Here is an 11,497-nt window from a genome sequence, read left to right as displayed (position 1 = left end):
ATAGAAAATTCCTAAGTAATGAAATGTTATCTAGCCCTCTAAGGAAATGGCTAGTCAACTCAATCAACTCCATCGTATCAAATAGACCATCTTTAACGAATTGCACATTAGATTACACATTATGAGGTTAGTCATGAGGCTCCTCCGAGATAGTAGAGGGGTTCATGATGCCATGACCTCTCCTAACTAATGCTATGAGCCTCATAAGTACAGATGTACCTTCCATAGCTATAACTATAGTAAATTTAGTCAAATTAAACTATATTTAAAAAAAAATTTTCCATCTTGTCTAGCATTGAAGGACGGAATATAGTTGAGATGTCCAACATTGAAGGGTTGGACAACCAGAAAAATGTCCAACATTGGAGGGTAACCTCCTAGCAAATGCTATGAGCCTCATATGTATAGATGTACCTTCCATAGTTGTAAGTATAATAAATTTAGTCAAATTAAGCCATATTAAAAAAAAAAAACCTTGATTTCTATCTTGTCTGGTATTGAAGGGTCAAATGTAGTTGAGATGTCCAGCATTTGAGGGCTGGACATAGTGAAAATGTCCAACATTGGAGGGTAGCCTTCTAGCAAATGCTATCAACCTCATAAGCACGATAAATTTAGTCAAATTAAACTATATTGAAAAAAAAAAAAAAAAACTTGATTTCTATCTTGTCTAGTATTGAAGGGCCGAATATAGCGGAGATGTCCAACATTGGAGGGTAGCCTCCTAGCTAATGCTATGAGCCTCATATGTATAGATGTACCTTCCATAGTTGTAAGTGTAATAAATTTAGTAAAATTAAACTATATTAAAAAAAAAAAAACTTGATTTATATCTTGTCTAATATTGAAGGGCCGAATATAGCTGAGATGTCCAGCATTGGAGGGTTGGACATAGCGAAAATGTCTAGCATTAGAGGGTCGAACATCTTAGCTATACTCGACTTTCTCGGACCAAATAGAGTTGAAATGTCTGACCTTCCAACTTCGAACACCAAGGGTTCCAAATTTTTTTCCTCCTTTGAAATTGCAATTTTTCATAATTTCTTACTTTTAAATCACATCCATATTCTTCTTAATTGTTTTTCAACTATTTCTACAAGCTTTTTGTCAAAAATTATATATAAATAAACCTTAAAAGATTTTCATGTTTTGTGTTATATGGATTGAAACAAAATGTAAAAATAAATAAATAAATAAGTTATGGACATACCTACAATAGTTTTATAACATCAAATAAAATTCAAGCAAAATGAATTGTAAATAGAGTTTGTGGGTTGGAAGAAACAAATTCACAGAAAAAGGTGGAAGAAGATGAGTTTAGAGAGAGAATAATGAGAAAAATGTTTTGGGTATTTTTTAAATTATGAGGATGTAATAATAAGTTTTCCATTTTCAGGTTGATGTGTAAATAAGGTGGATGTAAAACAAGCTTAAGTGGATGCATTTATAATTTTCCTTTCTCATACGTGTTGTAAAGTTCTTATACATATCTTGTTTTGACCATCCACCCATTTTTCCCACTTGTCAATCAACCATTTTCTTTCCCTCATCTTCCTTTGTTCTGTTTATTATTCTGCGGAAGACCAAGTCCGACCACCTATAATTTACATCAATAAATCTAGGAAAAAAGAAGAATATGCCATGGAGTCTTGAAGAATAAGAAGGGTTGCGGTATCACAGGGGTCTTACATGATAACATGTAATTGCCGTGTAGTCAATATCAGTAGAGCTTTATTTCTACATGGTCAAAAATAATCTAGGCCAGCTAAGAAGGTATCATGGTTAGCCTTTTGAGTAATGGAAATCTCAGAAAACCCTGTCTTTGCACCCGTTTTCAGCTTAAAGACTGCATTGAGTATATAAGATAAACAGAAAGAAACTACCCTTTCTCATAACCAATCAAGAAATAGGCTAAAAACTTCAGTTTTTTTACAACTTCATCATATAAATAAGTTCCATTCTACCTTGGTGGATTTCAACTACCAACCTCTATTCTCAGTCATTCTATTGAGCCACAGCTCAGTTGTGATTTGAGAACTACATTAAATAATGGGAAGCTCCATAACATCTTTAAGTCCTTTTCATGTCATATCATGCTCTAAGTATATTACTAGAACTATCACTTCATTCTGAATCAGAATCTGGATCCGCATCCACAATATCAGGAAATGAATCCATAGATGATTCATTGTCCAATTCGGACACAAGTCCTTTACTTCTTTCAGAATTTGATACTGCAGTGGAAGCATTTTCTCCCTGTATAGCAAAACTATCACCTTTAGCCACTAAGACATCATTGCCAGTTGCTATTTCACTATCCCCAGGATCTAATGCACCACTGTCTGAAGCAACCTTCCCAATTTCTATTTTAGTGCTTGTTGATGCACTGATAACAGCAGGAAATGTGCTTTCTTCCTGAGAAATAGATTCTGGAAATTGGTGTGACTCAACCATAATTTCTTCCTCTGTTCCTCCCTCCCTCATGTCAGCACCAGTTGCTGCTGACCTGTGATCAATTTTCTTTGCAACTTTTGGACTGGATGCACCATCCACAGAAGGAAGCTTTTCTGTCTGGTGGTCTCTAAAGGCTTCTGAAGCATCGTCAACATTATTCCTATTCTTACTGGGATCAGTCACTGGAATATCAATTTCATCGTCGCTCCCCAGCCACTTGTCGTACAGATCATAATCTGGATTGGGAACACCAAGTGCCATTCCCAATGGACCCCTTGAAAATGGGGTGTTGAGGTCCTGACCACCAGAGTACATACTTTCTGGGTATTTGTGATTAGCTCCATTATCAAAGGATTTACGATTAACAGTGGGGAAATCCTCCAGTGGAAGAGCCCTAGGATGAATGAGCACTTCCAAAGCCAAAAGAGCATGGGTACAGAATTCAGCAAGCCTGGTTCCGGTTTCTTGCTTACCTGCAGAACCATTTTCATTAAGAGAGATTAAAGTAAGTGGACAGACAGAGCAAATCTTTCAGTAACCTATGCATTTTCTTTGAGGTTTTTTCCATTCTAGGTGTCAAAGAAGTCACACATGAGTCTGACTAACCATTAGGCAATTATCTATTACACCTAGGATTTCTAATTTGTCTCTCCCTTTACCTTCCTCCCTCCCAACATAACCCCACCCAGGGAAAAAAAAATGGTTGCCCATGCTAAGATCTTCTGGTTGTCTCATAAATACAAACTACTTTGCCTAATAAATGTTTCTTCAAGAGTTTCCATGATTGAGAGCTCGAGCAGGTGGTGTCTTTCATGGCTTGGGTTCACAGCTGTTGTATTAGGGAGGACAAGGAAAACACTCTTTCATGTCAGGCATCTAAAAGGGGAGATTTTTTATCAAGTCTCTCTCTTTGGTGCTCTCTCCTAGGCTTTCTTCTCTTTCTTGTTGTTAGCATGGCACTCCAATGCTCCATCCAGGGCGAGGTTTTTTCTTTTAATTTTAATTTTTTTTTTTTTTTTTAATTTTGCTTGCTTGGGAAGAAGCTGGGGAAAGATTCTCACCATTGATTAGCCTATGCAAAGGGGTAGGACTATGGTTAGCATGTGTTATTTATGTGGGCAAGGAGAGGGACCCACAAATCATATGCTCCTTCATCTTAAGATGGCTAGAATCTTGTGGTTGGTTTTTTTTCTGTTAGTCATGTTAGGGCTTTAACCAAAATCAACTTAATATATATTGTTGGTCCATTATTACCTAATAGATTAAGCTTTTAGGTCAATTAGTGGCTTAATTGTTAAGGAAAATATTTTTTAGCCATTGATTTGACAATTCCTCACAATCAAAGTATCTCCTATTTCTTTCTTTCTAGATCATCCAGAAAAAACAAGAGGGAGCAATTCTCCAAGCCTTAATACGCCTTCTATCTACAAAAGAACCATGCCACCCTAGGAAAGTCTTCCTAATTGACTCGAATATAACCCACCGAATACCAAACATGGAGAACACTAGCTACCATAAAAGTATCGCTTTGTCACAATGAAGAAGCATACGATCAATGGATTCTAACTCCTCTTTGCACAAAGCACACCTGTTGGCCAACTTCCACTCTCTTCTTTGAAGTTGATCCAAAGTCAAAACCCTTCCCCAACAAGCCTCCCAAATGAAGAAACTCACCTTCAAAAGAATCCACAAATTCCAAATTATCTTCAAAGATAAAGGGATGGTACCATCTGTCTCCAACAAAGAATAAAGCCCTTTTACAAAGAAAACACCTTTGCTATCTCTCTTGCAAACTACTCTATCCTCCTCCTCCTTCTTCACTATTTGTCCATGAAGTTCAGATCCGCTCCATGACAACCACCTCCCAATCATTCAGATTCCTTACAAAATGGAAATTCCAATTTCCTCCTTCCCCACGTTGCTCCCAAAAATCAGCTACCCTTGCCTCTTTAGAATCAAATAAGGCAAACAACAACGGGAAAGTCACATATAAGGGTTCCTCACTGCACCACCTATCTTTCCAAAACTTCACCCTACTCCCATTACCCACTGCAAAGGAAATATTTGAGTTAAAAAATCCCACTACTTCCCAATCTCCTTCCAAACCCCTACTCCATAGAATGACATTCATGAGTGATGCTTTCTTATGAGGAAAGCTCCGATTAGTTGGTGAGGCAGTTTTAAAGAAAGGAGGCATAGAAAAGTTTGAATCTGGCACAGCTGAGCCTACTTTGGTGTGTGCAAAAGGAATGAAACAAGAGTGGTTTAGGGGCAGAGCTTTCGCTTGTGAAACTAAAGACAACCTGTCTCCTATCTATATTTTGTATGGGCCAGGGAGGGAAACTTTATCCCTTTTTGATTGCATAGGAGTTTAGCACTAGTCTAATTTGTTTGTTACTTTTTCCTTTTTCCTTTCAGCAATTCCCGACATACTTCCAATTTCCAGTTTACTAGGGTTCAGCTGCTTTCTAGTATTTTTATATATAGGAAAAAAAAGTTGTTATTATTATAAATATTACCATTATCATCATCACTGCTAACATTATTATGAAAAGAGGAAAGTTACTTCAAATTGTTGAGGATTACCTCTACGAAAAAGCTCAAGACCCTGGGCCAAATATGGGGGCCGGACACGAGCTGGGGAAAGAAGAGAAGCCAGAAGTGCTCGTAAGGCTGCAAGCTGGAAATCTGCCTGAGTTGAGGTTGCATCACTGGGCAGGGAAATGACCCTTTCATCATCGGCCCATCCCCCTTTACAAGCATTTGTTGCTATAGTTATCAGAAGAAGATCAACCTTTAATCGCCAGTGTTCAGACCGCAAAGCACCACCCTGTGAAAAAGTTTATACTAATTTAATGTTAATTGTTCATTCCAGAAAATCAGAACTGAGTGAAAAAATGCAGAAAAGGTTTATATGTCTCTGCCATAGTTCAATCAAGAGCATAATTAAAATCTCCCAATGACACACCATTCTTTAATTAGGAAATGAGAAGATACAGTATAACATGGACTGAAAGGTGGACCATGGGAAAAATTGTTTATAGAAGTGACAAAGAAAAAAAATAATCCACAAAATTCTGAGAAAAAACAGCAGTATACTTCCAGCATTTGCTTCAATTGAAAATAAAATCAGGAAAAAAATGTAGCTGTGCTGTTGATGCTACATAGCATTGTATGTATGGAAAGAGTAAGCTATATCATTAAAGAGATCACATTAATCAATAAGGTAGGTATGTCCAGCCCATGTCCAGGAACAATGGCATCCAAAAGACAAAAGAGGAACCCACTTTCCACTGTCCATGCAAATAAAAGGGTCATTGCATCGTTGGAATATAGATAAGCTAGATCAGTACAGAAGTTCCAGTAATAAGGTAAGTATGTCCAGCACATGTCCTCAAAAGTTGTAACCACAAAATCAGAGAGGAACTCATTTTCCACCATCAAAAAGTATGTAATGATCATAAAAATCACCTTGTAGTAAACAAACTAATGAAGGTTTTCGAACACAAAGGTACCATCTGCCAGTTATCCCAAACACCAGACGCAGATAAATATTTTAATTACAAATAGACAGAATCAGGAAGGCCACTTGAATATAAAGGTGATATATCACCCCTTAAGTTCAAAGTGCTTATTGAATGCAGGAAGCTGAATGGCATCTATTGAAACAAGTTGAAGAAAAAAATGCTCTAATTAAACTTTCAAACTATGAAAGAATAGCACAAGATTCAAATTTTTAACAGCCCACTGATGTAAGCACAATCACAATAATACAAGTAACTCATAAACTAAAATTGCAAAAAAGGAGATATAATTTTCTTCCCAATAAAACAAAAGAGAGAGAGAGAGAGAGAGAGATGTAATCTAAGGTTTAAAATGATTTTATCCGATGACAATCTTTCAAATACAAAATATTTTGGCAATAAAAATAGAAAATGACACAAATCTAACACGAATTGAACACCACCATTACTAAAGGTGGCAACAGAGTTATAAAAAGACGTGAATACCACCATTCCAAAAGTTGGCAATGGGACAGCTTTAGGTTAACTTTGGCCAACTGAAAACTTTCAAATAATGGAAAAACCTCAACAGAAATAGCACCTTACATCCCTTAACAACATTGAATCAAACTGTTGTTCCTCAAAAGAAATGGCAAAATATTGAAATTCTTTGTGAGAAGATTGGTTCTAGTGGAAGTTATGTTTCACCAGTGCTATCAGATTGGTTATGATGGCAACCGGCTCTAGGAGGTGGTGGTGGACACCAATGGGAATGGTGATGGTGATGGTGATGGTGATGATGATGGGGTGTAAATTGTTTAAGTCGAGGTGATTGTGATAGTGGTGGTGGAAGTGGGTTAGGAAAGTAGTTAGTGGCCCTTGGCAGCAAAGGTTTTTCAGAGGCAATGGTGCCGCACTGTAGTATTGTGTCCAAAATGTTGACTCTTTTGTGAGGGGATGTGATGATGGCAGCAACAGAGTTGCTGGTGGTGGTGATGGCAGCAGTAGACTTGAGAGGGGCAGTTATAAAAGAGGAGAGTTAAAAATAGTGATAGAGACTCACTGACTATTGTGGGGGCGGTGATAGTGGAAAATTATGATCCTCAAATCCAGCTCCACACCCCCACCCCCCCAGTACATGAACCAGACACGACCCCAATAATTTTAATGATATGAAGGCAAGATGTAGAAACAGGGAACCTTTGATGCCTGACTTCTTTTCCTTTACAAATGCCCATAATAATTGGGTTGTGCTTTCCCATTTATGACAATGTATGCCAGATTATAATTGCTTCTTGAGGCTAAATTACCTAAGTTAAAAATCCTCCCTTGAAGAAAAATTGTCTTGCTTATCATGTCAATTTCCACTGGAGAAAAAATCTACTTCAATATGCATGCATGTGTCACAAGGAATTAAATGTATGCTTATGGAAAAACATTAGAGAGGGGTGGGTTAAGTTCAATCTTTTTTTATGAGCAACAACAATATAATATATTAAGATAAGTGACAAGAGGTACAATAGAAGGATAAGGAATCCTCCAAAAAAATTACACAAAGAGTATGTAGGAACCTCCAAAGTACTAAATAAATCTATAAAATTGTGAGGTGCCACAACCCATATGGGAATATAGAAATAGCAATCAATCTTTGAACCATTATTTTGGCTGAGAATGGTAAGAGGACCAAATTTTGGTTGGATAGATGGTTAGGGGAGAGTTTCTTCAGAACAACACTTCCTTCTCTCTACCGTCTTACCATGGCCAAATTTGCAAGAGTAACGGATCTTTGGTTGATTGAGAGAGGTCAAAGTCATTGGATTCTTTGATTTAGAAGGCCTTTTAAGGTGTGGGATCTAGAGGTAGTGGAAGTGTTTACACAGAGTATTCATTGGATGAGTTGGATTATGGAAAGGGAGGATACCCTCTTGTGGAGGGAAGAGAAGATGAGGAGATTCTAAGTGAAGTCTTTCTACAATTCAAAGTGCTCGAGCAATCATTCTCCTTTCCATGAAAGAGAGGTGTAGGCTTCATGTACCCCTTTAAGTGCTTGTTTCTTTGCTTAGGAAGCAGAGAGGGAGAAAATTTTAAAAATATACCAAATAACAAGGGGATGGTGGTTGGTGAATAAATCTAGCCTTTGCAGATACTTATCAAAAAAAAAAATCTAGCCTTTGCAGAGGTAAGGTAGGGTCAGCAAATCTTTCTTTTTTTTTTTTTTTTGATAACCAAAGAACTTTCCATGACCAAGCCCTTAGGACTCTCCGTGGGGACCCAAACCTCAAGATGTTGATCGCCTCACAACAACCAACATTGAGTAAATCCGAATCATTAGTGGCAAGATTCGAACCCAAGACCATGTGCCACTTACTGAGACCACACTTTCTAGTACTCGCCCTGACCAACTAAGCTACCCTAGTGGGTGTCAGCAAATCATACTTTAATTCACTATGAAAAAGCCCGGTTGTTGTGGGACATTATTTTCTATCTTTGAGATGATGATTCTTCTAGAATTAATCAAAGATATCTTGTTGGATTGGAAGGCTTAAGGCATGAATAAGAGGTCAAGGAATGTGTCACGAATGATTTCTCTTTGCCTTTTTTAGTGCATTTGGAAAGAGCTTCAAATTCAAATTTCAAGGTCTAGGTATCTAACTAGAGGTTGAAGGAGACCACCTTCAAATCTCTTTGGAAGTGGTCTAGAGTCTTGTTAGGAATGGTTAGTTGCTCTTTGATTTACTTTATTAATAGCCTAGTAGAGAATATTTGGTTTTTGTATTGTTTCCTACATTCATTTTCATTGTGGTTCCCATTGCATACTTCTAGTGGCAATGGGGAATGAGACCCCGTTTTAGCTAGGCCCTATTTAATATATCTCTTTCTAATTATGAAAAAAAAGTACTCAAAATGTGTAAGCAAATGTAAATAAGGAAAGAAAGAAGAAGAATGACTGCTCTCTTCTATTAGTATGTAAGTTGACAATATGTCAATCCAGTGCTTCTCTTTGCATCTCCTACCAAAATACTAGGCCTTGTTCCCTCCTACTTGTGAGTGCCCATTAATAATTGGATTGTGAATTCCTATTCCCAATAATGTATCACCAGATTATAAGTGCTTCTAGAGGCTTAAGCACCTAAGCTAAATTCTTACCTGAAAAAGTTCCCTTGCATACTATGTAACAAAAAAGAATACACTTTGACATGCATGCATGTAGCACTAGTACTTAAATGTGTATGCAAAAATAAAGAAGAATGAAAAGCATAAAGTAGTTCATATATATGAGCATATGTCAATTGAATGTTTCTCCTTGCACCTCCTAGCAAAATGCTAGGCCCTCTAACCTCTTTTTTTCTTTTCAAGAAGTTTAACTTTAAAATTCATTGTATAACTACAGAGATTTCAAATACCATACATGGATTACTACTAGTACTCCAATTTGATGTAAAGCATATTTGACATCTTTGCAATGGAGACAAGTGGCAACCATTGCCTATAAAAAAAGTCTACTGACAGCATGGAAGAATGGACTCTAAGGCCCACATTTTGTTTCAGCATTCTTTAGATGATAATGGGCCTACTTGGAATATCATATAATTCAATATGGAGTTCAGCCCATAAATATTCTAATGAAATCATATTTTTGTCTAAGAGTTTTTTGTGAGTCTAATCAAAGAGTCGTAGGTTATTCTTATTTTCAAAGTCATATCTTAATTTTCCAAGAGTCTCTTAATTTTGTCTATTAGTTCAAGTTATGCTGATTTCCAAACTTCATTTTTAGAGTGATTAGTTCCAAGGAGTCTTAGAATTCTAGTGTCTGAAGCTGGTTATGATTTCTTCTGAAAAGCAATGGATGGAAACATAAAATTTCCAGCATTCAATTTTATTTTATTTTTTTGTGCGTGTGTGTGTGTCATGCAAACAGAATCTAGGTGTGAAGCCTCATGTTTCTAGGAGTGATTCATAGACTCCAACTAGTGTGATACTAGTCATCCATTAATCATTTCTCTCACTTTCCTTTTGTTTGAGAATTCAGATATGGAAATAATTTTTTTTGGCTAAAAACAACCTATTTTGAGACCATTTTTTCAAGAAAAAAAAAATTTAGTCACAAATTTGTGACATGTTTTTTAAGTAAGATAATTATTTTCAAAAGAATAGTTTCCAAACAGACCTTTGTGTATTTTATTGAAAGCTTCATCCTATATGCCATGAAATTCTCTAAATACTTCACTCATAAACTAAAATTTTAGAGACTTCAAAGAATATTCACACAGGAATTATACAATCTGAAGAAAAGAGGAAAAATATAAATAAATAAATAAAAACTTAAATAAAAATAAAAAATAAAAAAACACATTCTGCAGCCAAATTCCATTGGTCAATCAACATCAATTTCATCAAGTCCAATAACTGAAGAAGCATTATATTCACCTTGTCAGTCAACTCAAGGCAACAAATTCTTATTCCCACTATCTGGGACTGACCTGTTCTTCTGTTCTAAGTTCGTGTTTGACATCCCAGCATAAGTTAGAAACAAAACATTTTCAGGATCATATGTTGGGCTGCCAACTTGACACAACTCTCATAGGAACAAGACAGGACATGTAAACACATGCAAGCAAATTGATAAAATGAAGGAATACCCCTTACAGATCATTGGAGCTGAGAGCAACCATGTTCTCACCAAAAACTAAATGCGCCATGAAACAACATTATTCACAAAAATACAAGACACATACCACTGTAAGGAGAGCTTCTAATGCCTCTAGTGCTGCTATCTTCACAGGAATAAAAGTTGTGTATCCTTTTGGCACTTCTTTTTCAAAATTGACTCTATCAAGCTGCTCCTCAGAAGATCCAGTAGCAGTAGTAGCATGCTTTCTTTTCCTATGTCTTGTCTGCAGCAATGCTCCGGTAGAGGCCTTTGAATTTGCGCTAGAAGATACATCACCAGTCCCTTGATCAATGGGATTCAAATCAGCAAATGCATTGTTGATAACTTCCTCTGCTAGATGTACCGCTATTCCTGCTCAAGGTAAAATTATGATAATTATACCACAGAACCTGATTTTCATCAGAAAGACTGCAAGTACGGACAAAGATTAACATGAAAAGTTTCTGTGCTCAAACATAAGCTAGGCTATGATAGAAATGGATGAATAAAAGCTAAAAAGACATGTTGAGAGGCTATAAACAAAATCCATTCAAGTGATACATTAAGGACAGAACAGAGTCCATAATGATGATTTTATACATATGTATATGCACATGCATACATTATGAACATATGTATCTGTCTGCATATGCACACATGTAGGCATTTATTATTTATAACTTCCACTCAGACACCCTGACAATTTCTATGAGAGAAATATTCTGAGGCTAATGAGAAAGTGAGGATGCAAGAGAGAGAGAGAGAGCGAGAGAGGGCAAGAGAGAGTGCGACGGCGAGTGCAATGGTGAGGAGGGGGAGGAGAGCTCGGCGCCGCGGAGCAGAAGGAAGGAGTGCAGTTTCACAGTGGAATCCAAGGCGTTCGAGATTG

The 11,497-nt window shown here is 36.8% G+C and overlaps 1 protein-coding gene across 6 annotated transcripts in view; it reads right to left on the bottom strand.

Annotated features, from left to right (window-relative positions):
* Positions 1-1,865: 1,865 nt before the first annotated feature.
* Positions 1,866-11,497, bottom strand: part of LOC100256091 (uncharacterized) — a 29,117-nt gene continuing 19,485 nt past the window's right edge. For all 6 annotated transcript variants that reach the window (XM_059742554.1, XM_059742556.1, XM_059742555.1 and 3 more), the window contains exons 11-13: positions 10,694-10,980; positions 5,041-5,284; positions 1,866-2,927 (exon numbers count right to left, since the gene is read on the bottom strand). In XM_059742554.1, the coding sequence (XP_059598537.1) occupies positions 2,125-2,927; positions 5,041-5,284; positions 10,694-10,980 (1,334 nt within the window). In that variant the 3' untranslated portion in view covers positions 1,866-2,124. The remainder of the gene's footprint in view (positions 2,928-5,040; positions 5,285-10,693; positions 10,981-11,497) is intronic.

The sequence above is a fragment of the Vitis vinifera genome, chromosome 14 (assembly GCF_030704535.1).
Source record: "Vitis vinifera cultivar Pinot Noir 40024 chromosome 14, ASM3070453v1".
NCBI classification, from domain to species: domain Eukaryota; kingdom Viridiplantae; phylum Streptophyta; class Magnoliopsida; order Vitales; family Vitaceae; genus Vitis; species Vitis vinifera.
This window is presented reverse-complemented; position numbering and strand designations above follow the sequence as displayed.